The sequence below is a fragment of the Hyposmocoma kahamanoa genome, unplaced genomic scaffold (assembly GCF_003589595.1).
Source record: "Hyposmocoma kahamanoa isolate Upper Pololo Valley unplaced genomic scaffold, ASM358959v1 95, whole genome shotgun sequence".
NCBI lineage: Eukaryota > Metazoa > Arthropoda > Insecta > Lepidoptera > Cosmopterigidae > Hyposmocoma > Hyposmocoma kahamanoa.
In genome coordinates, this window is record NW_020654972.1 from 136,301 (window position 1) to 163,925 (window position 27,625).

Consider the following 27,625-nt stretch of genomic DNA (forward strand, 5'->3'; position numbering starts at 1 on the left):
TGTCTGAGTGACATGCTTGTCGCGATAGCATCTGACCCCTTGAAGGCAGTTAGTTGGCTCAGATTGCTGCACACCATAAATTGCAACTGTCTGCCCTGAAAACACGCATTTTCCAAGCCTTATCTTGTCCTTACCCAGAAGTACTGTTACGATTAGGATAGTTTTGAAATCAGTACAGTATGTAAGACTGTAAAGCATAATTCATGTAATACAGCCGGGCGGCTATACGACATAACGAAGGACAAAGAGAGTGTTTAAAATAAGTTCTGGAATGTGATAATTAAAGTTCTTAAATTCAATTTTTAATTATATATTTTTTTAAACGAATGCAATTATCATGAAAAACAGCTATTGTTTTTCATGATAATTGCATTCTGAGAAAAAATATTTCCCTTTTCTAACTATTTCTAACAGTTATTACTTATTATCTTTTAATATAAGGTTAGTTCTATATTAACTTAACCCTTTAATGGACAGTATTTAAATAGTACCGCACACAAAAATGTCAGCACTTTCTTGCCTTAGTGCTTGCATTGATTAAATATAAAAGGTTCAATGAAGGCAAGTAATTTTTTTACATAAGTTTTGTCAGTACGTTGTTGATATTTCTCTATGGAAAAGCCGTAGACGGCAACTACACTATTGGTTTTTTGAGATTCATACTGCGAAACGGGGTACCCCGTATATAGATAGATAAAAAATTCTTTATTGTTAGCACCACATACATAGGAAGATTACATGACAAAAACTCATTATAGCAGGTTAAGAATTGGCGGTCTTATCGCTTTCTCCCGTACTATAGGTCAATATTCGTACTATAATATTCTAATATTAAAATCATACGGTAAACGCTGTTACTGTCGCATTTTGTGATTAGAAAGTAAAATAATTAATTTCGTTTGAACAATTTGCCATTGAAAGTTTGATATTTGTTTAGTTCACTTTTTATTTACCAGCACAAAACAATGTTTTGAAAGTGCTATATTAGCTGTTACTTGGATTATAACGTTGAGTACATAAACTACAGTACTAATAATGCTTTTATGGGGCAATACACTAAGGGTAGTAGATAACGAGCAATAAATAGCGAAATACGTGTAATTTATATGTAGATAAAAGTTTGGATATGGTAACGGTTCGTAAAACACCAAATAATATAATAATACAATTTGCCATAGTAAATATATGGGTCAAAAGCGATGTAGGCGTTATCTTTTTTTAAGCAATTTCGTAAGGTTAAGAGTGCTTAAATACGCAGCGATGAGTGGTATGCGTAGTGATTTCACGGTTGTTTTTTGTATCCAAACCAATTTTGTCGAAGTGATGCGGCGACAGAGGTTTCTTTGCTCTACGTGTTCGCCGTAGACTAGTGGCCCAATTTGTGTAATGCGCGTGCAGCGACTGACGCCGCTGGGGCGCCGCCGGCGTGCGAACCGCCCTGGCACACTTATTGGCATTTATATTAATTTTTTTGTGCCAAAGCATCCGTCACTGTGAAATGGTGCATTACCGGACGCCATTCAGCCGCTTCTGTAGTTTGTTTTGAATGTTTTGTTGGCAAGATAATGGATGCAATTTCAACGCGTTAATGATTAGGTTTAACCGTGACTCTCGGAAGTCAGTGGGGGCGCAAGTTATCGCTTGGTGGTTTTCAAGTAGGCATTTGTAGGTCAATGTTGTTAATTTGTAAATGAGTGTTGAAGTTGTTTACATAATTAGCGGAGGTTGTAAAGCATTGGAGTTGGGTTCGGGCACGTCGAAGGCAGAGACTCGTGTGCCGGAAGGATGCAGTTAGGCGGCGGATTAGTTATCTCAGGGCTATCTAGAGTTGCGCCACCTCCGCGCCGCGTATGAATGTTAAGCGACCTACAACATGCCGACGTGATGCTGTATAATCTTGATTCCCTGTCAGATTAGTTACTCGAGTACATCTATAAGTATGTATTGTTTGGCGAGCTATTGCTTTGCACTCGAGAACATGGGAAACGAAATGTGAATATAATTTTAAAAATTTAATATGTATTCCATGAATGATTTCGAGAAAGGAATGAAGGAACACATCGTTCTGCCTACTTGATTAAACTACTGTTTTAGGCAGTGTTTTTTTTTAACTCAAACCAAAGCACGCTGAGATTTTAGAGTGAATGTTTGATCTCAACCTGGTCTTTAGTGGCATTAGTGGAAGGAAATAACACGTAAGTCAAAGTATGTGTAAACAATTTTGTTATAATAGGTGGTGTTCCTGTCGGAGAAAAATAGCTACATTCCGGTGAGCATCAAACCGCGGTCACCGACAGCCGAGGCGCCTTGGCGTGAGCCGCCTGCTTGGGAGAGAGAGTACCGCCGTCATAGAACCAACGGCAGCCGCGTGCAATGTGAGTGTTACTAGCACTATCTTGAAGAAGGATATGCAGAAAGAAGAGATAATTTGTCTCTATTTAACCTGGTATGGCTTTTCTCGTTCCTAATTTGAAAATACTAATAATTATTTTTAATTTTTCCTTATTTTACATAATAAAATTGACCTACCAACAAATGGACGAGGGGTTTTGCAGTAACAAAACCCACGAAAAAAATGTCCGGAGTTAACTTATATGAACGCAGTGACATGTAAAGATATAATAAAAAAAAACTTAAAACATTTAATTTAAATTGTAACTTCAACTTCATCACGTCTCATGTCATAATTTAACAAAATTCACCACATTTATCATCTAACGAAAAGTACTTCAACACAAGAGTAATGGAGTAGTCTTTACTGTCAATATTAATTAATTTATATTATGTAGAATTTTGTACAAATTCACTTAAAGAAATGTGCAGATAAATACACTATTATAAATTGTGAAAATAACTGTGTCTCTCTTTGTTAGGTTATGACATGCTTTAAAAAAATGTATCGATGTTTCAAATTTTTAGAGTCCAAGTAAACGAAAATTCAAATTGTCATAATTCCGTCCTATTTATAATATAAACGTTATGCTTTCAAGTAGGCTTTGTTGGTAGGTCAATAGATAATAAAGACACTGTTGTGTTTATTTTCTTATTAGACATTAGTATGAACTTTATGTTTATATGAGTAGTGGTTCTTACTCTACATTTTTATTATCCGTATAAAGTAATTAAATCATTTAGCAAGGTAATACAATCGGACACATCGTTCATACACATTTCTACAAGCAATCTTCATTACAATCGGTTGCATTATTTCGCAGAATGTTTATTCATAATGTACCGCACAGGTTCTACCCGGTGGTATCTATCTACGGTAGCAGTTACTCTACGTTGGGAAACAAATTGAGATTTTATCGAGTACGCGTGGCTACTTGCACAACCCTTTGTGTGCCTTTATACTTTTTTATAGAACCATTCATACTACCCATATTTTTGTAGGATGCGCGAAATTAGAGTAATAAGAATAATAAAAGAATAGAATATTTAATTCCTATCGTCAATTGTTATTTTTGTTTAACGGATTTATCTACTTGGTTAAGTAAAGGCGGTTACACTTTTTTACATATGTATCGTTTTGTTCTATCTATTCATATATATATATATATATATATATATATATATATATATGTATGTTTTGCTTAACAGATATTGAAGCCGAGTGCCAAGATGATTTTATGAAGATTAGAGTTGGTTTCAACGGATCTTTTACTGGATTGGTGTATTCTGCAGGCAAGTTCTAAATACATTAAAATTTATTTTATTTATCTACCCTAACGTTTCCTATTACAAATTGTTTGAAACAATAATTTCGGCAGTTGTATACATCTAGTGAAGTAAAAAATGAAAGGTTACTTCAAAGGGTTTAAAAAACTTTCTCAAAGTTGTACAAAAAATTAGCACTTTTTCCATGAGAACCCCTAAATTTGCATATATAATAAGCATGTAATACGCATTAAAATTTTGTTTCTAAATTTCATACATTCACCTTAGAAATTAAGCAGGGTCTAGTTAAACTGTAGTTACGACAGGTGAATTAGGTTCGAAAGTGAAATTGAAAGCCGAGTTTGCTCATCAATCGGCCATAGGTTTTTTATAGATGTCTCGTAGACCATAATTTTAGAGGAAAATTTTGTGCAGCACCGGGACGTATGCTTTAATACAATACAGTCGTCATCAACCCATTCATACATCTCACTGCCGGGCATGGGTCTTCTCTCAAGCGAGGGTTTACGCCATAGTCCGCCACGCAGGTCCAATGCGGGTTGGGGACTTCACACGTTTTCCGAGGGTTGTGAACCTTCGACGTGCAGGTCGACGAAACGATGTTTTCCTTCACGGAAAGGCTCGTGCTAAATTCCAAATAACGCAATAAATTCCGAGAAACTTAGTGGTGTGAGCGCGGATTCGAACTCACGGTCTCCGCTGGAGGGGTGGTGGGTTACCACGACTTATTATAATTTTTGAAGTAAGTTCTGTAATTTTTTATAAAATAAAAATCAATTTGACTAAATCGAATTTCTAAAAATATTTAAATTTTCCCCATTTTGTTATTTTCATTATACAGGTAGTATTGTTACAGGCCTATGGTATTTATAAATAAAATGCCTACGCAAATTCTTTGCGATTGGTATTTCATAATCCGGAAAATTTTCTAGATGACTGATTAAAATATAAAAAATGAGGATGAAAGATGCTTAAAAATTTATGACGTCAATATTCATCATGCTCTTACCAACAATCATGACATTCTTTGTTCTTATTTTTAACCGACTTCAAAAAAGGAGGAGGTTCTCAATTCGACTGTATGTTTTTTTTGTATGTATGTGCGATAACTCATAACATTAACTATAACATTGAGTAAAGATAACATTTGTGAACCGATTTTGATGATTGATGATGAAGAAAATATTCCACCTTTAAGGTTGGCAAACTAATAATGACTTGTGAGACCGGTTGTTTTAGTACTCTGTACTGAGATTATTACACTATAGAGTGAAGATTTTGTTCAAGATTTTTACGATCCGCATTCTCATTGCATCGCAAATGCGCAAACTCATGGTCGTGAAGTAATAATGGTATTATAAATACGTACAGGTTTTATAGGTCGGTAACAACACCTAGAAAAATTCCATTAAACTGTAAACGTAAGTAATACGTGTTATTTACACCGTAAACTAGATGGGTGTGATTAAGGCTGTATTGTTCCCGTGTATGAGTCGCGATCACAGATTAGAAGGAACTGTCCATTCAGCTACTGAACCGTGATGGTACGCGTAGATAGCGCCAGCAAAGGGACCAAGAAAACGTGGAAACTACTTTTCTCTATTTTACACTACACTTGTTTTTAACGGGTTTAGGTGAATGTGAGAGAAAACCTAAAGATTTCATACATTTTATTTAACAAAAATCTGTTAGTAGTGTACTATAGTATAACTGATGACCAATAATTCCGATAAACTGGTTTATATGAATAGGTAGGTTATATATACACATAGACAAACACTATTTGTAGGCTTTATTGCATCAAATAAATACAACAAAAATATTAATTGAACAGAAGATGAGTGAAGATGGATTTATCTTTTAAAGAGATCTCTTCCAGCCAACTCAAGGCGGTGAGAGCAAAGGTCATAAGCGGACAAGAGAGAAATATTTTTGACTACCAGATAAATAAAAAGTATATATCGTAACTATAATTTAAAAAAAAACAAAAAAAACGTGCCATATAGAAAATGCCGCAGAATAGAAATGTCGAAAAAACGTGGCTGATGTCAATCGCAAACTGTTTTTAGATCTCAGAATCTCACGCTAAACATAAGTCGACCTTTAGTGCTCTACGTGAACAAAAGTGGTCGGAGCCAGTATACCTCAGGATGTCAGACGCAAAGGCGTTTGAAAATGAGGCAAACATGGCAAAGCGTAGACATGAATTTGATTTTTTTTACAAAACATAGTAACACTGGTACTTGAATTAAGTGTAAAACATTATTTATTAATTAAATTTTTATTGAATTGATATTCAATTCTTTTTTGTGAAATTACTCCACTGGTTTGTTATACTCACGATTCAAGCACATAGAAAAATTCGTGAGGTCCGTTGGTTCGTTCCGTGGCTTAGTTGGTATAGCGTCTGGCACGGTATGCAAGAAGACGTCGGTTCGAATCCGACCGGATCGAAGGAATTTTTTCTGAGTGTTCGATCTTTGTATTAATAATTATAACATTATTTATTGATTATGATTAGAAAACAATCGATAAGAACAGACTATCGACACATCATTGATATCGAAAATTTTTTTTAGTAGAGATTTTCGAGATATTGCGGATTATATCGAAAACGAGAATATGTTGTAGAGTGCGTGAACTGTGTTCCTCGACGAAAAAAAATGTATATAAACTAAGAAACTTATTCAGCACGGTAGCACAGTAGGCAGTCAAATTTAACACTATATTTTTACAATAAAAATACAACTGTTGGAAAAAGGTGAATGCTGGAGTAGAGGAGGATGGTGGAGGGAGGATGATGATGGAGTAGAGGGAGGTTGGTGAGGTAAGCAAAAATGACCTTACGACAAAATGTATTGAATTTTGAAATGTCGTGAGCGACATTTTGTAGTAACGAACATTTTCCATTACGACATTTCAAATTTCCACCGTCGATATATAATTCCTGCGTATGTATAGTTTACATTTGTGTACTCAACCTTATATTCACACCCAATCTCAGTCACCCAATCAGTCTCAATTCAAAAGATTTAAAAAAATTACGTATGAAACAAATATATCCTTTTTTCGTATTCAACTTCAATCAATTTCATATAATGTTGAATCTAGTCATGATTATACAATTACGTAAGTTTTTTTTAAATTTATTTTGTTATCGAGTTCTTAGGTTTTCGCGATTGTTACACATAGGTCATAGAGCAGACGTGAAGTGAACATTGATTTATTTGAAAAAAAAAAATAATACGCGGTTTAAATCCGAAAAAATAGTTCAATTTCCTATTTATTTTGATATTTTTTCCACATTTTATCAAGAGTGTATAATAAAACCTTTTTTATTAAAAAAAAGACCTCAAAAGTTTGTGGAATTAATAATTAAGTGTTTGCCAAGTTTTATTGAAATCGGTTACCGGAAAGTGCGCGAAACCTATTTATCCTATATAAACCGATTTATCCCCTAGTTTGCCACCTTTAGAGGTGGAATATTTTCTTTAAACTTAAAAGGGACCAATATTGAGGTATCCTCTTTCGGACAGAAAAAGAACGATCAAAATCAGTTCACAAATGTCGGGAGTTATCGCGTAACATACATAGAAAACATGAAAAATATACAGTTGAATTGAGCACCTCCTCCTTTTTTGAAGTCGGTTAAAATAAGCGTACGAATTTCAATTTAATAATACAAAAGACAAAGCTCGACAATGCCAAGTGATTCGTGAGACAAACGTGCCCATCCGCGTTTCCGTTATCCCACAACAATTCTATAACTCATAGAGTAATAAAATTATAGCCATACTAAAAGAACTGTCTTCAATCTTGAAGGTCCATCAATGAATTTTGCGAATGTAGCCATTATTTTTAATTCACACGCATAAACCCACTTACCTTCTATGTTATGTACGGCGGGCCATACCTAAAGGTATTCAATGGGTCAAAATTCTTCGTAGAAAATTTTACCTTAAAGCATTTACATAGCGATCAAAATTCCAATATAAAAAGTGACTATTGCGGCTAAGTGTACGTGCATTATTGTTTACAACAGTTTTATTAATATTCTTGGGTATGAAATTAAGTTCTGTGGTACAAGGTTACGGTTAATTAGTGAGGTATTTTGTAAATATTTAAAGAAAGGCCATGTTAAAATTAGGCATAGTCATTTTAAAATTATATTGTACGTAATAGTAATAAATAATTCGGGAAAGATTACTAGGTACTTGTAGGTTCTATTCTCAGCTATAATGTACAGTCGATGCCCTAAGAGACTACTGTGAATAAAGGTGCTTAACAATCTTCACCCTTACTTAACCTGTGAGCTGTAAAATTCACTTTGGTATGGCTTATTTATTTTATCATTAGTGAATGACGTTTTAAGAAACTGTTCAAGCCAATTTGATCTTTAATTACATTACATAAATACAAATTTCGACCAAAAAGCTGGAATTCCTTTACACTTTTATGTTGAATGTGTAATAATAAGACTTTCAGAACTAAAAGGTCGACTAGAGGGTTCGGTACCTTAGGGTATCGACTGCACATAATATGTTCTGTAATTTTGATAAAAATCCTCCTCCTCCTCTATAGGTCCTCACTGCTGAAGATCGTGACTTTGAGCAAGTACATCGTCAATCAATCTTCTCCACTGGACTCTGTCTTTGGCTAGGTGGAATGCGACGCTCACTGGTACAGCCAGACTTTCAGCCACCTGGTCACACCATCGTTTCGAACTTCGATCTCGATAAAAATAAAAGTTTCGAAATTAGCCTAATATATTTGTTAAACAAACAGGCTACTCATACGATCCGGACTGCATGTATATCAACGGCTCCGGCCGGGACTACTATGAGTTCTACATCCAGCTCAACCGCTGCGGGACGCTCGGCCGGAACAGCCAACATGACGACTCTAGAAAACATCCCACTGTGAGTTTTTTTATTAATTTTTTTATTTTAGTAGCAATAGAGATCCTTGTGAAAGAGTTCATTCAAAAAGTACTGTCACCATACCTATTTCTGTCGCCAAGTTGTAATGTGAATTACTGCGTTCCTGTTTTGAAGTGTACGGATGCTGGTGAAACTAAAAAGCATATGGGATTGTTACAGATTGGCAGTGTTACAGATCTTTGTAATTTAAAGCTTTTAGTGACACTGCAAGTGTCGCTTACCATCAGGCGCACGGCTGTTTCGTCCTGCCACTTTATATCATAAAAAAAAATTGTCATTTGTCTAAAGCTATATTAAATTTTATAAATGGATGCAGTAGAAGTATGTAAATATCATTTGTCTGATTATTGCAAAAAGGCTATCAATTTTCAAGCATGCAATTTCAGGACACAATTATAATTAATAGAAGAATCTAGAAGACACTCAATGTACCAATAACAAAAGCCAAAAATGTTGTTTTTTTTTGGGTTTTATTTAAGAAATTTAACAGCCTGATACGATTAAAATGTACTTAATGCTAACCAGTGTTAAGGCCAATCACAGATTTTCTGGATTACATATATAATTTAGTCGTAATAAACCATTGACCTACCAAAAACAGATTGTCTCGTATTAACAAACCGAACTGGCATATTACGCGATGTCAAATATTATTAGTTGTATATTATATACATATTTCCCTGTAACGTATGGGGCAATAATTTTTGGGAATCAATTCTTCGGTAAAGTTGCTTATTATCGTAGTGTGTTCACCAGCGAAAGAAACTCTTACTTACAAAACATTTTTGTTCGACCCTGAATTACTTGTTTGTGAATTTATCTACAAAGTAGCGTAGGTACTTTCTACTTCTGTGGATCTTTCCAAATGATCTGCGTGGCATATCTATGTGATTTGCAACATTTCTCACTGTTATCTTTGTTAACATTTTCCGCTAACTGAGACGTGCAAATATGTTTCCGTGCGATTCATTCCAATGAGCCTGCGTTCTAGAAGTCTTTCCTTTGTTCTAGTAACATTAATCCTTAGTAGGAATCTCTGTGTGTTATAGGCCTCGTGAAAAACCAGCTCGAAAGTCTTATAACTTGTGTGAGTTAGTTATGCACACGGTGTAGAGATCTTTTTAGATAATATAATATTATAAGCGATTAAGTCTAATAATACTGATACACAGAAAAAAAGGATTTCTACTAATAAGAAAGAGCAATTTCTCAAAATATTTGCTAATTCTGAAAAAATATTTGTTAAAAGTAATAAAATATTGTCATTACAAAGATACTGCTTATCATTTTTCTAATATAATTTTACTCTTAAGTTTATTCTAACTTTGAGACAAATACGTTCACTTCAAGATTTTATTTCATTTCTAATCAATTAATTGGACATTGCAAATCTAAATAATCTTAAATGAATTCAAAATTTTTTGGGTGTATTTTAAGAAAATATATTCTTAAACAAAAAAGAAGTAGTTTTCTATTCAGATTAATATTCTAAATTCTAGAGTATATTCTTAAAGCAACATTTCGTTGCGTTTTCATAGTCAATGTTGTCGTGACATGTCGCCGAAGGCGCACGCGGTAACGATTACTTTTACTTGTAATCATAAAAATCATAAACAGTCATTTATCCAAAGAAACAATACGTAGTATCTCTAGTTTGTTGGGGTGTTATTTATAGTCACATTTTAAGAAATTTGGTTACAGCATGAAATCAAACTACATTTGTAACAAGCACAACTTTAACGTGCAATTAGTTCCATCACGCCACTGCTAGATGGCATTAGTAATACTCTGAAACGCGCTATCGTTTTGTTAACTTCAATAGTATAAAGTCATCTCATGTATTTTGAATTGTTAGTGCTTTCTGCCGCTGTAGCATTTGTACGGCTCTGAATGGTCCTCAAGTGTGGTTTGGCACTGAATCGGTGTGCTTTCACGCCAGTGACACATACTGTTGAGTCCATAACCCTATAAATTTACTCTTTTTGATATTACAAAACATAAATCTTCAGTCTAATAATTAAGTACCTCTCAATTTTTCATTTTTTTTTTCCAAATCAAAATCGGACATTTCTAATAACAAATAAATATTTTGTTGAATCTAGAGTGGGTTTGTGACTTGAAGTAAATTAATTTGCTCTTGGATAAGATATTTCTGTCTTGTAACAAAAATACACTATTGAGACGTTTTTTTACTATTATCAAGTAATTATTCTCTAGCGTCTATAGGGAGAGGATCGTTTTGTTGGATTTAATAAATTTGTCTTCATAAAAATAATTTTGTCTTTTTCTAAGTAATCTGTTTTTACCGTGTACTTAGTTTAGATACGAAGAATGTGCCAGGCTAATAAAAAAAACACAGTAGAGCTCTATGAGTATTTATTTCTAAATAAAAAATAGGCGGATAAACATTTACAGAAACTACGACGGAAAGTAAATGTTACGGAAATCGGTAAAATTGATTAAATGCTAAACGTACTTCACATTCGTAAAGAAGATTCCCCTGAGAAGTGACTTTTTGTGAACACATTTGTTCGCTATTATCATTTACTTTAAAATGGGGCTGACAAATTCAATAATGATCAAGCCCCTAAACAAATAAAGAGTTAAAAAAAAAAAATTATCATTTAAAACAATTTGAAAGATCTAAATTACCTCCATAAGTCCTTACCTTTTCATTTTTCTCATCTAAGTTCGCAGTTTTTGTAAACACATTTGTTCATAATTATCATTTACTATTTTTAAAATGGGGCTGACAAATTCAATAATGATCAAGCATTGACTTCCAATTATAGTCAATGTGATCAAGCCCCTAAGTATATAAAGAGCTAAAAATTATTTAAATTATCATATATGTATAAAAAACTATCTGAAAGAGCTAAGTTAACTCTCTGGAGTCCTTACCATGGATTTTTCTCGTCCAAATGCGCAGAAGGTGTAGTAATAATATACGTAATAACAACCTTTAGTACAACAGCTACACATTAATGATGATGACTTTTAACAATTGATCAGATTTTACATTCATACAAAAATAAATAAATTGCAGTTGATCGCTCTAACTGGCAATAACTCTGTTCAGGATGAGGGTTGAGTCTTCGCGGAGGACGCTAGCACGTTTGAACTTATTCTACCAAATACAGATCTAAAATAACACACACACACACTCATAGCCCCACGATAAGGAAACCCTATATCGCGGGTGCCGTGGACACACACGTAGGTAGACAACCACAAATTACATATAAACTCAGAAGAGAAATAAATGTAGGTCATACTAATATCCCGGCCTGGGAATCGAACTCGAGACCTCTGCGTGGCAGTCCAGCACGGTAACCGTTCGGCCACGAAGGCAGTTAAAAGTATTAGATAGTTCAACAAAAACTTAAAGGTTTATTTTTGGTCAATTTATTATGTTTTATAAAAGTCATGAAACAAAGGTTGTTGTTTATTATGTTAGTAATATTATCCCTGTGAGGTTGTTAGTATTTTAAAAATAAACCTGAACAAAAATAAATTACGCCTCGTAAATAGCAAATACTGAAATATTAAAAGCGTATACATTGTCCCTTAAATGAGTTTTTGTGAAGGCGATTGTCAAGAATAGCCAGTTTATTTCTATTGATGTTACGTCTATCACTATTTCTCATAAAAAATATACTTTTCTTCGTAACTTTAATTATATCTCGAGTTCTTAGGTTTTCGCGATTGTTACACATAGGAAATGAAACTATTTTTCCGGATTTAAATCGCGTATATTTGTTTTTTCAAACAAACCGACGTTTCGGGCCCTTTACAGGTCCCATGGTCACGGTTGACTGAGATGGTATAGTCATCAACCAGTTATGTCTAATATTAACGCAAACCTAATTATTAATTAGTCTAATATTTTTTAAAACAAAAAGTTATTAATTAAATACCTTATTTTTAATTCTACAAAAAAATATTCCAATTTACGCTCCATTACGTTTTACAAGTTATTTTATTTAATGAATTTTTATCAAGTTCAATTTATTATTAATTAATAATAGAAATTAAATAAATTAAAACATATTAATTGGTACTGCAGTCTTATGTCTGTTTGAGATTTTTCTTTAGAGGAAATACTAAATCCCAAACTGGTGGTACGGAGAAACCATCTTTCCTGTGAAATTAGGATGTTTTTTCATTTCAATGGCCTCTCGCAGCATCCTGGGTAGATAACGGACTTCTTTTGCAAGGACTTGGGGTTTGTCAAATTTCATTGAATGTGCAGGTTCATCCATGACATGCTCGCAGACTGCAGACTTGTTTACGTGACGGTGTTTGACATCAGCTATATGTTCTTTGACGCGGTTACAAATACTTCGCTTCGTTTGTCCAATATAAAAGAGACCGCACTCAAAGTTAAGCTTGTAAACTCCTCCATCCTGTAAGAGGATGTTACATTTCACTGGTGTCAAGAACTGAGAAATCTTCCTCAGGGGCTTGAAATAGGTCTTGATAGATACACGCCTGAGGATTCTTCCGATCTTGTCCGAAACACCTCACACGTAAGGTAAAATGGCAGGTCTTCGCTCGAGTGTTGGTGGTTTTACTCGAAGCCTGCGGAATTGGCCATGTCTTCAAAAGTTATAACCGAAATATAGCTATACGTACCCAAAGCTCGCACAGAGCCCTAGGTACGCAATATAATAACGCCTTCAGCACGCTGCTGCGACTGCCACGGATCTGCAGTGCGTCTGCCATGTTTGCTGAAGCGCGCGTCGACAGCTTCATGGCACTCTTACGGAAGAAGTCGGCGTCTTTATTAAACAGAATACGCAGCAACGGCTTACTGAAGACTATGGCGGATAGGAGTAAGTGCCCCATGATGCGGCATTTAATAAAAACCACGAAATCCGTAGTAGAATTTAAGTACTAACCTAATTATAAGCTATTTTTAACCGAATTTAAAAAAAGGAGGAGGTTCGACAATTAGACTGTATATATTTTTTTGTATGTATGTTACGCGATAACTCCGGTATTTGTGAACTTATTTTCATGATTCTTTTTGTTGTTGGAAAGGGGGTACTTCCATAGTGGTCCCATTTCATTTTGAAGAAAATCATCCACTTCTAAGGGTGGATGTTCACGCATTAAGATACATTTTTATAAATAGCGCCTAAATTTTACTAAGGAGCAATTATTTTAATGGTTGATTTTACTATTTCTCCAATTCAAGGCGTTTTTCTCTCCATATACTTTGAGTAGTGAGAACTGATTTTTATTATCTCCAGTGTCGAGTCCTGTATAGAGGCGAATTTAAGGATATTTCGATGAAACTTAGCAAATAGACGTAATTCCACGTACTTTTGAGGTCGGTTTTTTAGTACTCTGTACTGAGATTATTGCTGTTCATGGATCTCTGTTGTCCGTAATAAAGATTTATTATTATTATTATAAGTGTACTGTTACGGTAGTAAGTAAGGTAGAATGTTAATAGCATCTCTCTTCAGAGGCCTGTTTCTAAATTACTCTAACAGCAGGTGATTGCAGGACAGAGTCTATTAATGTGCGTCATCACCCCTGAAACGTATTGACAAAAGGGGTCTATCCGACTCTGAACTTCCATTACAAGAAGTCACGTGAAAATCCAATTCTATCGCACATTAAATAGGTGCCTGTAAAGTTTTCCTGTAATAATGCGGTGCCTAATATATTTTCAGAAGAATCTGATGTGGAACACGATAACGGTGCAGTACAATCCTCTAATTGAAGAGGAGCTTGACGAACATTTCAAGGTCACTTGCGAATACGGATACGACTTTTGGAAGACTGTGACATTTCCTTTCCTTGATGTCGAGTAAGTAATATTTTCTTTAAAATAAATTGTGTTCAAAATCTAATGAAAATCATGATGTTTTACTATAATTATTTTCATATATTTTTTGTAAAAATGCTCTACTAATTTGTTATTATTATTGATACAAAGACGAACACAAAGAAAAATTCCTTCGATCTGGCTGGACTTGAACCAGTGTCTATTGCCACACCGGGGCCTCCGCTCTTAATTAACTGAGCTACATACCGAGTCAGCACATCTTAAGAATTTCTTTATGCGTTTGTTACAGACGTTTGTATAGGGTTTAAAGGTTAGCTTTTTTTCGCCGTCAGCGCACCTGTGAGCACCTTATGAATTTACTCACTCAGCCAGGTACTTTTATGATTACCAGAAGCTGATGACAGATGTCGCTGTATTAATTGCAATATACTGAATGTCTGATTTAATTCTATGATTTTCATACATTAGATTCAACTTCAACTACAAAATTTGTTTCAATCAATTATGTCCCATCTATTTGCAGGGTAGCTACAGGGAATCCAGTGGTGTTCACGTTGCAGCCTCCCGAGTGTTACATGGAGATCCGGTCGGGGTACGGCGTGAGCGGCGCGAGAATATCTGGGCCCGTGCGGGTTGGGGATCCTCTGACGCTACTCATTTATATGAGGAGTACTTACGGTGAGTACCGAAACCTGTTCATATTTAATGTTCTCAGATTTTGTTTTTAGAATCATTATCATATTACATATCTTGTCGTACTTGTGATGTTTCGTAGTTTTACAGCCGTAGAAACTTTATTATGATATATCTTTTAGACAATAATTATAAACCACTATTATATAAACCGCTATTACATAAAGTTCATAATGTGTATATATATTGCAACCTTGGAATAATAATAATAAAGCTACATCTGCAAAATTACAACTTTATAAGAAAGTGGTTTTAACTTCAATAGCAGTGGAGCTCCTTGCGAAAGGAATATGAAGTGCGACCATTACTGCGTTCCGGTTAAGAAGGGTAAGAGTGCTGGTGAAATTACAGGCACATGGAACTTTGAAATTATGTCTCAGGGCGATAGGCGCAGTGGCAGTGGCCCTAAAATCTTTTGTGATTTAAAGGTCTGAGTGGCACTGCAACTGTTCGTCCCGCTGGTTCGGTCCAACCGGATTGAAAGAATTTTTCTTTGTATATTTTATATTGTATATTTATTCAATAAAATAAATTTTGCAATTTTTATTATGTTTAAATAGGAGAGTCATTAAATTTCATACATACTTTGTTTCATGTAGTTCGTATTCTTTTTAGAACTCATGTGATTTGACAAAAACACTTTTGACGTATATACATGTGGCTTTATTATCCTCATAAAACCCAGCAAACTCCAATAAAAAAACAGCGCTAAATGGCCAATGTACATTAAAATTTACGAAGTATAATTATATGCTTCAGAACCAAGCAAGTATGCAGTATCAGTTTTGTATGAAAAGGGAACATTTTCAGGTTAGCTTTCTCTATTTAATTTCGGTGCCTATTTTAATAGGTATTTAAGTATTAGAGTATATTACCGTGAAATATTAAATAATATTTTAGGATACCTCACTAGAATATTAAGTAATACTTCGTGATATATTTTAGAATATTTAAATAATTAAAAAAACACCGAAATTAGGCTTTTATAATGATTTAGTATCATTATACAAACCTAATTTCGGTGTTGTGATGGGACAAACAAGTCGTGTGCCTGATGGTAAGCGACACATCTGTCCATAACAGTTGCAGTGCCACTGCCACGGCGCCCACAACCCTGTGACATATTAATAAGTTGACTAGTTCCATGTGTCTGTAATTTCACACCCTTCAAAACCGGAACACAGTAATGCTCACATTACTGTTTGGCGGCAGAAATGGATAAGGTGGAAGTACTTCTCTGGACAAACTCGTTCACAAGGAGCTCTACCGCTACTAAAATTAAGGTAGAGAAAACTAACCTCAAAATTACCCAAAAACGTATTTTTCTATATACTCTAACAATTCGTACAGAATATATTGTGCTTAAGCATGCGATATTTTCATTACAATGTACATACAATAGGCGTATACGTGATCATACGAATAAAATTCTGGGTCTGAATTACTTCACATATTATGTACATTTTGATGTACATGGGGCCTTAGGAGGTTATACCAAGAATTATAATATACGATATAGATAAAATCTAGAAAATAAAGTGAAAATGGCGCCTTCCATAATTCGTTGAGTCCCTATACTAATAGGCTAGCATTACCTGTATATTATTCAGTCCGCGGTAATCACGAGTATCATAGGTTAAGACTGTAATCAAAATAAGCAATAACAGTCAGAGATGGAAAAGCAATAAAGTACTGAGTATTGAGATACCGTAACAGTTTAACGTTATGGTCGCGTGCCTTATTGAATTCATGTTCGGGGTTCATTGATCTGCTATTATAAGATTAGTTTCGGGAAGAACGGTCGTTCTTGGTGGGTCAGTTACAACTGTTGCGTATTAATAATAGGTGCTTCGACATTCAGAGGACGTGTAGCAGTAACTAGCGCACGGGTTTCGTCTAAAAAGAATTTAATATAGACGGGCTTGGCCACAAATTCACATAATGTTAAGCGACAACGTTACTCGTGATACCTGTTTACTCCAGTCTGTAATAGCGTTTTTAGTCTATTGAGCTGGATTTTGTTCTTTAATCAGTTGGTAAGTTTTTGTCATAGCAGAAGTTTAGGTTTTTACCAGACAATGGCGTTACTCAACAATTTGGTAATGATATAATTATTAATACAAAGATCGATCACAAAGGAAAATTCCTTTAAAATGACAGGACTAAGCAAACGCATGAACTTACGAACTTTGGAAATGTCATGTATGGAAAAATAGTCAAGAAAAAGGCGAGGCAGCAGCAATATAGACGCAATGAAAGAAAAAAAGAAACTTGCTATTACTGAACCAATGCTAGAACTTTCTGGACACCACGCCCTAGCTGATTCTCAAGACGAAGATACTATTATCGAACAAAGAAAGCAAAATTTGATCTGTAGCTAGGTTGGTCGAGCGGTCGCCGTGGTATGGCATAGACGCAGGTTCGTGTCCTGTCAGATCGAAGGAGTTTTTCTTTATGTTCGATCTTTGTATCAACAATTATAATAAACTAGAGGAGTATTATCGAGTTCTTAGGTTTTCGCGATTGTTACACATAGGAAATGAAACTGGGTACTTTTTCGGATCTAAATCGCGAATATTTGTTTTTTCAAACAAACCAACGTTTCGGGCCCTTCACAGATCTTTAATGCTCCAATGGTCGTTGATGACTTTACCACCTAAGCCAGCCGTGACCAATTAACCTGACACGTTGGTTTGTTTGAAAAAACAAATAAGTATTTTTCTAGTGGAGTAATTTCACAAAAAATAAATGAATATCGTGGTAATAAAAAACATCAATAATATTCATTACAATCAATATTGTGATTGGTAATGATTTTGACTCTTTATGTCCATTCCATGTCGGCATTTGGGTAGACGGATGATCCCTGATTACTCTTTTAAAGTACTTTTTCTTAAAAAATGGACATGCTCTTGACCATTACCTAGCCCTGGAGAAAATATAGGGTTTATCTACAATGGAACGAGCTCGCCCAGAAGATGCCTAAAACCTGACTGAACTGAATAGGTGATATTCGATGAGTCTGAATAAGGCACTAGGCGCTAGTGCATAATTTGTGGTGGGGTTTTCGTTTACAAAATGAATACGATGTTTTTTAAAGAAGTTACATAAATAATGTCGTTTTTTAGACGGCTTCGACATCGTAGTGAATGACTGCTTCGCACATAACGGCGCCGCAAAGCGGATACAATTGATCGATGAATATGGGTACGTATTATGTGTAAATTAATATTGTCCCAAATTACCTTTGGACTAAAATTAATCAAAGTTATTTTATAATTCATCTCAATCAAAAAGACGATATTCGTAAAAGTAACATTTTTGGGAAACTGACAAAATAAATTAAAAGAATAACGTACAAATTTTCAGTGCAAAACTTGAGGCGCTCTTAACTCTGTACCTAAGAACTTATATTATTGTTCTTAACTCTGCTGCACGAAATAAAACTAACATTTTTTAACAGCAAATACAATTTTAAGCAATAGCCAAACGGCAAATATAGTTGATGTCACGTAAGTTATTTTTTCAATATTTTGCGTCAGTTTATTGGTTAATACCATACACAATATATTCGTATTTATATAAGGAGCGTTTCACCTTCTTTTGTTAACTAAAATGTTACAGTTTATTAAAACAATGCGAAATAAAATTGTTACATATCTTAATATTTGATAATTAATTTATTAATTCTTGTTAAAAAACAAAAGATCTAATGAAACAACCAAGAAAGATAAATAATGGTGTTTTCATTAGGAATAAGGACTAGAACGTACATATATGATACTTTATTTATTAAATTAATTTAAAAATTATTCCTCAATTAGAAAAAACATTTCTGCTTGCCTTTTGACAGCTTTTTCCTAAAATCGTAAGGCGCCCTCTATTTAACTAAATGTTAATTACTGGCGAAAGCACTATCAAAGAGAAAAGTCTCAAATACTGTGGGGATATTTGTTAGCTAGCTTCAACTCTTTAAAGTTAGGTAAAGACGATCCCTATCACGTACATAATCCAAAAAAATAGTCGACAATTTAGACTCCAATTCAGAAACTTTAATGACCATTTCCCATAAGTTGACTTTTTTGTTTAGTGACAGTATCGATTTCAACGTGCGATAATATGATGTCAAGTTGACTTTGCTTTTATTATTCTTCCACAGATGTCCAGTAGATGACAAACTAATATCTCGTTTTCGGGGCTCTTGGTCCGAATCTGGTGTATTCGAGACGCAAGTGTATGCGTACATGAAGACGTTCCGTTTCACCGGTTCGCCAGCGCTTTACATCGAATGCGACGTCCGCATGTGCCATGGGAGATGTCCAGTGAGTATATAGTTCTTTGCGATTGAATTCGCATGAAGGGGTTCTGTAAGTTTCACGTCAACTCTCAATTAGAAAGCGTGATTTTTTCGTCAAAATACATTGGCCAGGCTCAGCGAAACGGATTTCTTTAGATTTTGTTAGTGCGTCGTATTTTTGTGCTTTTCAACACATCTATTGAAAATTTACAGTCGCAACCATGTCACTGGCGTAATATGAAGAGCGTGAAGCGACGTTCAGTTGAAATGGCGGAACAGCCGGCCAGTGTGGCTCCGAGGCTTTCAGAGAATATATCGCTCTTCCAGTCTCTGCGAGTGTTGCAAGAGGGAGAGGAGGATTCCGAACTTGCTGCTAAGACAGGTAGGTACTTTATGAAATCTACCAGATTCCTTGTGGTTTTTCTTCGCAAAAAAATCACCTAATATAGAAAAATCTAATGACTACATTTCAATTACTACTAAATAATTGAGGTTATCAGCGCAATAGTGATGTAAGCCACATTAATTTTTTTCAAAAATATTTCTATAGATGATACATTGTTTTACGTTTTTTACAGCTATTTTCATGATTAATAAGAAATTACAAATTAAAAACTTTTTTGTTCATGAAAATAGCGTCCAAATATAAAATAATTATGTACTTTTAGTAGGTACATCTTGGACCAATAACCCAAAAAGACTGCTAATCGTGATACAAGACTGCATAGTCGGGTATTTATCTGACACTAGACGTCGCGATGAGTACCAAATAGCTATTTTTGTAACTAATTTGTTTTACAATAACGAGCTGCAATTTGTCAAAGCTACTCTAATTTCTAGTGATAACAAACAAATCAACTAATTGGCGCTTATTGCACTGATTTTCATGGATACTGCCGGCTATTCTTTTATTTCGTTTAGTATTAGCGCCATGTACCCATATTAGAAAGCGTTAATTTATGAATTAGTTTGTAACGAACAATGCTATCTATTGCCACGCATGTTTGTCAAAGTTCAGAAAATAATTTTAGCTCATGGTTTACCTATTAAGTAATAAAGCATTTTTAAATATTTATAAAAGAATGGATTATCAAAACAAATATGTCAAAATAATTGAAGCATTTTTGTACAATAAATAAATTAAATAATTTCACTTACTTTAGGTCAAATTGTACTTTGCAGGAGTAGCGGAAGGCCAAACCTGTATGAAGACTTCGGCGTTATCCGCCATTATGGCTTCATGTGGGGCCCTCATAGCAGCGTTACTCGCGGCGTTATTGGTCGCAGCGCGAGGTTGGAAACGAAGGGAAGGCCTCACGCCTCACCACGTATACGTCCCACACAAAGGAAGAATAAAATAAAAGTTATAGTTTTTTTAGAAATTAATTAATAAAGTGGTTTGCTTTTTGTGGTGCTAAATTCTAAGTCTACTACTACACTATTATTGTCCTCGTTGCGTTTTAACGTCCTATATGTCATGACAATTGCAATTTCTATTTTAAAAAATGTAATGTTCTTCGTGACTTCAGTTGTACACAATGGTACCAATATATTTTGTACTCAAATTAGAATTACTCACTGCGGTTCTGGTGCGTTTTTGGTATTATTATGCCAAAAGAAATTGCAGAAAATTAATAGCACGTAATAGTGTAATAATCATGGTAGTTGTATGCTATTATAATAACATATTACAAGGTCCTTTGTCATACACAAGTTCTGAGTTCATAGCAGCTTGAATTATGCCATAAAATATGTGAATGATTTTCTTTGTTTTCTTTTCTATGTAACGTACGTCAAAGGCATTTCTCGACTTCCAGATTCTTGAAAATACAAACATTAGAGACAAGAAAACAAGTATATTTAAGTAAGAAAAGGAAACCACTGAATTTAAATATGTAATATAGAGGCTAGAGAAATGTTTCGTTTTGGAACGGCGCCTTTCTATGGTCTCAATACCGTGTAAAGTAGCAGTAGTAATTACTGTGATTTTATTGAATATAAGTAATGTTTAGATTGCCCCATAGAACGTAGCAAGTCAACTGTGCTAAATGCGTTTGCGGGGCTATTTAAATGAACTAGTAGGAGTAGAGCTCCTTGCAAAAGAGTTCGTCCAGGGAAGTACTGCCACCTTCCCGATTTCTGCCGCCAATCAGTAATGTGAGCTTTACTGCGTTCCGGCTTTGAAGGATAAGGGTGCTGGTGAAATTACGGGCACAGCACCTGTCAACTTATGTCTCTGGATGACGGGCGTAGTGCCGCACAGATCTTTGTGATTTAATGCACTGAGTGGCACCGCAACTGTTAAGGACACTGGACAGGCATGTCGCCTACCAGCAGGGGCACGACTTGGTCGTCCCGTCACTTGGTATCATAAAAAAAAAACAATTCGGCTACTATATATACTGGTAACTTATTAAAAGGGGAATTCTTTAAGTCGGAAAAGTACTCTCTACCTACGCTCTCCTCCCCACCCTAAGTGCGTAGGAATTTTTGGAATTGTAAAAATGTACTTCCTTCATATATGTGTTTACCCCGGTTGACTGTACTTATTCAATATTTTATATGATGTTTTCTCATAGCCAAAGTAGTTCTATGTTTTTATGTATTTTATTGCGGATGTATCTAAGTATGTTTTTATACCGTTATCGATCACTGTAATAAAACACTTTAACGTAGCCATTTCTCTTTGTGTCAATAGAATTTCAGTTTATAAACGTATTGTATTTTGTAAACGTATTATTGTATATCGTAAATTGTCTTTCGAGTAACTTGAAGATACGAGTACGGACCACCTATAGTACCTAGGTGGTGCATATTTTTAGAGTTGTTTCCTCCACAAATCGATAAGCGGATTTGTTAAACACTATATTTCTTTAACTCAAGAATTTATCACGTCAATATTTTTTTTAGACTTGTTAAAATTTTCAAAACTTCATGAACTCGTGGGCAATGAATTTTGGACCACCTGTATTTCTTTTTATAAGAAAACCGACTGCGAAAAAATCTCGTTTCGGCGCGTGGCGATTCGTAGGGTTGTTTAAAATATCTTTGTTTTTTTAAAAGTGTATACATTCATACAAAGATGTTAATTTCAAGATCCGAGCTGAGTTCAAATCACAGAACACGTAAAGGTATATGAAAGAAAGGAACATATTTTTTATTGTTAAACAGTTACTTCTTTCTAACTGTCACGGTTATAATAGTGCGTAAATTATGTACAACAGACGCTAATAAAAGCCTAGCTTTATAATTACTGGAGTTATTTCAAATTAAATTGCCCGTGATTGTATTAAATAAGTAATTTATATAAACAAATTCTCATAACTGTAAGCAGTTTTAACTCTTAGTTATAAATGAACTCAAGAGACGAATTGAGAGGACTGATATTTTTCAAATAAAATATTGCTCCTCCTGTTTGTCTGTTTGTCTTATACTCAAGCAGTTTCGTAGTATGTGATAAGTACTAGGTACTTCCAAGTACAATACTCAGATAAGAATATTTAAATTTAATATAGAATATTTATTCTTAATGCAGACGAAGTATATAATACGAATACGCAGAACAGGTTTTGTAAATATTACGCTTAAGGGATAAGATTTTGTGTGTGTTTAATTTTATGTATTTAATTTAAATTATTTTTAAGAAATTTTGTAATAAAACGAAAATACTGTCTCCGTAAACGCAATAAATTTGTCGATTTTTTATGTATGTTTTATTTATTTATTTATATGAAATAAATGAAAGTGTGAAATATTGGTTTATTATAATTGGTAACTGGGGAACTTATAACGTATTTGTTTCTTTTTATCTATTGATATTAATTTTTACAGCTTTTGCAATGACAATAAAAATGCATAGACTTGATAAATCAAAAATATATTGCACACAACGTTGTAAGTCACATAAAGTACAAAAACAAATTCATAAACTAGCACCATCGAGTATATAACCAGATACTCGATGACTAGCACACATGATTAAATATAAATAATTCGGTAATCGTTGTAAGATGCATATCAACACAAATAAACACTTACATTATTTAAAATAATAAGATAAATTATGGTAAAATAAAAATACGACTTTACATGAAAGACTCCGTTCAAAATTGGCTCTGTAAAGTTTTAGAAAATATTTAAAAAAGATCATTAACTTTAATTTGTAAAATTTTAAATAAATATGGCAACTTTCTGTATAGAGTTGCGTATTCTGATACGCGACTGATCGCATATTATGTAATAAATACATATTAGATTATATATATAAACAGCGGAATTCGAGTCACAAAAAATGAATGGAGTCTTTTCAATGAATGCCATCAATGAATACTGTCACGATTTGTTCTTATTTTTTAAATTAACATAATTTTAAAAAATGATTTCAAATGATGTAATCATCTATGTAGTTACTATTCGGTGGATAGTTTCTGCAGTATACTCTCCAAATAATGTATGGCACCCTCTAATATTTGTACTTCGCATTCTTTAAGTAATTTTATGTTTCTCCTGAAATGAGTAATGTAATAACATGACAGACAATCACAACAATTACCTGGTCGCAAACTGGAGAATTCCCTGTAATATGAATGCCAGAAAAAATATTTTTAATAAAAAACAAACAAGAACAACGGCATTAACATCGGGGCACTATCCAGATCACCTAGACCAGAACCTAGTTAGAATATTTTAAATAGAAAATTATCATGCGACTCGCACATATTGACTAAACTAAAGGATAACTCATCATCATTAACCCATACGTTCCACTGCTAGGCACGGATCTCCTCTCAGGCGAAGGTTCAGCGCCATAGTCCGCCATGCTGGTCAATTGCGGATTGGGGTTACACATTTTTTCCGAAAGTTCACAGCTTCCGCAGCGGTCAGGGCGCGTTCCCATTAAGTCATGACGACAGATTGTCGTGCAGTTTACAGTGTCGTGGCTTGTATACTTAAATGAAGTTGTTCACATATAGCACGACACGATTAACTGTCGTTCACGACTTTTTATTGTTACAACGACAATCTGTCGCCACAGTGGGAACAGATGGAACGACAGTCGTCAGACGATAATAAAACGTCACGATAAAAACGTGACGACAGATTGTCGCAGCTCCTATTGTCGTCACGTTTTATTTATCGCTGTCCGCACGTATTTTGCTCCCTGCTCTCCCCACTCGTACCCCGCGCCCTCTGCTCGCTTTGCAGTAGCGTTGTGTCGTAGCCAGAGATGGGCAAGGAGGCTGTCGTGAAACCATAAATTGTCGTCACGATCTAGTGGGAACAGCTAGTCACGACAGTCGTTCAACGATAAAAAATCGTCCACGACAGATAGTCGTGATATGGGAACAGGCTAGACACGATAGTCGTCTAACGATAATAAAACGTGACGACATAGTGGGAACGCACCTTAACTAAAAGGTATGTTAGCGTAATGGTAAATGGTACCTATCGCCTCTTACGCAGAGGCCATGGGTTCGAAACCAAGCTCACACAACTGAGATTTTCGTAACTTATGTGCGAAATTTAATTTGAAATTCATCAAGAACTTTTGCGTGAAGACATTATGAATGATGAAACCTGCACGTTGAAAAAGGTTCACAAACCTCAGAAAAAATGTGTAGTCCCAATCCACATTGGGCCAAAGTAGCGGACTACGGCGTAACTAAACCCTCGCCTGAGAAGACGCCCGTGCCTAACATGGTACGTATAGATTGATGATGATGAGTTGTCCGTTACTTCAGTTAATATAAGTAATTTAGAATAGTTTATTTCTTTTGTTTTTTATAATATCAAGTGACGGGACGAACAATTTTTTCCGGGAATCGAACCCGGGATCTTGTCAACTAACGTCCATATTGCTAACCGCTGAGGCATGGAGGTCGTCTAATGTTTAGCGAATGACTTAAGAGGTAAAAGCAGTAAATTATATAACACCGTCATAGTCGGTGTATATTGGTTGACAGTTTCTGCCAAACGTGGATAATATGCAAATGTAATGCAAATACTCCAATTTTGAAGCAGCTTATACCAGTTAGCCATCCATAAGCTGATATCGAAGAGGCCATAATGACAAATTTATAGTCAAATTGAAAACTCGGTGATTATCTAAGATTTTATCATAACGTTAAATAATTTATCAACGGTTGAAAGCTAAAAAAGGCTGAGATGTTAAATTTTGTGAAAAAGTTGAAGTGGAATACGTTCTTCAAATTTGAATGGGACCACTGATCCTTTCCAACAAAAAAGAATCATTGAAATCGGTTCACTAATTAATGTCGGAGTAATCGCGTAACATTACACACACAAAAAATATAGTCGAATTGAGAATCTCCTCCTTTTTTTGAAGTCGGTTATAAATAAAGATAGATGACCAGAAACATTTAAACTGTCTCAACCACTTTCAGATTGACTGTTACCGTTAATGTTCTTGTGAGAACCTTAGATAAGATCTATATACAGGGTGTAGTCGTAAGTCTGCCCAGGCGTTTATTCGATAAATATAAGAGATATCAAAAAGTTTTAAACCGATATCGAAAGTACGCTACTTAATGAGTAAATCGATATCAATCACTTTTTACAAATGAAACATGTCCACAATTTTAATATTAAACGCCCCCATAAATTTAATATGACATTCACACTGTAAGAGGTAACAATAAGTTAACACATGACAAAACATATGGCATAGTCAATTATTTGGTCAAATGTGAGTTGTCTATAAAAATGAATAAAACTGATCCAATTTTTGTCAGTGCTGATCGACTCAGGTTCATGTAAGGACCATTCCATTGTATGCGACGAAAAAAAAATCGGGACGGCAGAAGTTCGTCAAATTTAATAAAAAGTTTTTTTCATACAAAACTAATAACGTTTTATTAAATTTTATCGATTGGTTTGTTATATGATAATTTGATTGATGATTTATAAAGTTGTTGAAGTTGATTTACTCATTAGGTAAAGTACTTTTGGTATCAGTTTAAAGCTTTTTGATATCTCTTATATTTATGGAACAATCGCCAGGGCACACTTAACGATTGATTACACCCCGTATAGACCTAAGAATCTTTAGACCTTCGAAGACATACAGATTCCAATTGAGACGTTAGCACAGGTCGATATCAGAACTACGAGAACAAATAAGATTAAGACAGCGTACTCTAATAGTTTGAAAATAAATTTACCTATGCAAGGAGTCGGGTTCATCCTCACTGCTCTTCTTATAGGCAGCTTTGAGCAGCCCACATCTCGTGAACAGATATTTGTACGCCTTGTGGTCAACTGCGGCGCCGACTGCGTCTGAGTTTGTTGGTTCGGACGATACTAAGTCTCCCGGCATGCCCTGGCTTGACCATTTTGTTAGCTCCTCTACAAACATTCACGGATATTCTAAGAAGTTCAATAAGTGGAATAAGTCTATAGTGGTATCATTATAAAGGACAAAAGCTTTTTGTATTTGCAAAGGAAATATTCGGTAAACCAAGTTATGTTTAATTTGGTATTGAATGTGGTATATTTTCAATTCAATACCATTCTTATGATGCAATAAAAGATAGCAAACAATAGATTTAGATATACACTTTATCGCTCACACATAAGAACAAACACGGTACATAAACAATTTAGAAATTATGTGGGCAAAGGGGGTATTATAGCCATGCGATATCTCCTCCAGACAATCTTTTAGGCAGAGGAGACCTAAACATAGCGGGAGACGTCATGTGGTATTTAGTTTTGTTTTTTCGTTACAATTTTATTTATCCAGAACTAATTTTTGTAAGATTACTTCTAGTTCTTTTTATTGGCAATGCTTTACCGATGTTTAGTTTTTTTCTTAAATTAGTCCAATACAAATTTGGATGCAAATTTGTATTGGATTAATTTAAGGTAGCAGTATTGACGAGAACAGACAAAGACGGTATATGACACAGCAGTATCTATAGTCTGCGCTAAAGACGTCCTTTCTGGATTTTTCACTGATTGTGACTTAGAATTGGGTTTCAAGCAGCAAATAGCACCAAATGCAAACAATAATACCTAAGTACTTGGTAAGCATTGTTTATCAGTGCACAAGAAGTATTTTCTGGGTGCTCCACTCATGTCAAAACTGTTATTTTGTATAGTTGTATTGTGTGTATCAATATTTATCACTAGCAAGTGTGCCAAGTCAGAGACATATTGGCCATTTCTTTTACGCGTCACTAATGTAACTTATTGGTA

General features: G+C 34.7%; 2 protein-coding genes across 2 annotated transcripts in view; one reads left to right on the top strand and one right to left on the bottom strand.

Moving 5' to 3' along the window:
* The first annotated feature begins 555 nt into the window (after positions 1 to 555).
* Positions 556 to 21,218, top strand: LOC113238284. The gene is made up of 10 exons (XM_026475116.1): positions 556 to 561; positions 2,234 to 2,375; positions 3,601 to 3,684; positions 8,464 to 8,597; positions 14,303 to 14,439; positions 14,942 to 15,096; positions 18,240 to 18,318; positions 19,271 to 19,433; positions 19,622 to 19,790; positions 20,591 to 21,218. The coding sequence occupies exons 1-10, from the start codon at positions 556 to 558 to the stop codon at positions 20,767 to 20,769; spliced, it is 1,248 nt and encodes a 415-aa protein (XP_026330901.1). The 3' UTR covers positions 20,770 to 21,218.
* Positions 21,219 to 23,519: 2,301 nt separating this feature from the next.
* The window catches only part of LOC113238126 (histone-lysine N-methyltransferase setd3), a 36,450-nt gene continuing 32,344 nt past the window's right edge, over positions 23,520 to 27,625 (bottom strand). Inside the window, exons 8-9 of the mRNA XM_026474862.1 lie at positions 26,590 to 26,773; positions 23,520 to 23,914 (exon numbers count right to left, since the gene is read on the bottom strand). Of these exons, the coding sequence (XP_026330647.1) occupies positions 23,818 to 23,914; positions 26,590 to 26,773 (281 nt within the window). The 3' untranslated portion in view covers positions 23,520 to 23,817. The remainder of the gene's footprint in view (positions 23,915 to 26,589; positions 26,774 to 27,625) is intronic.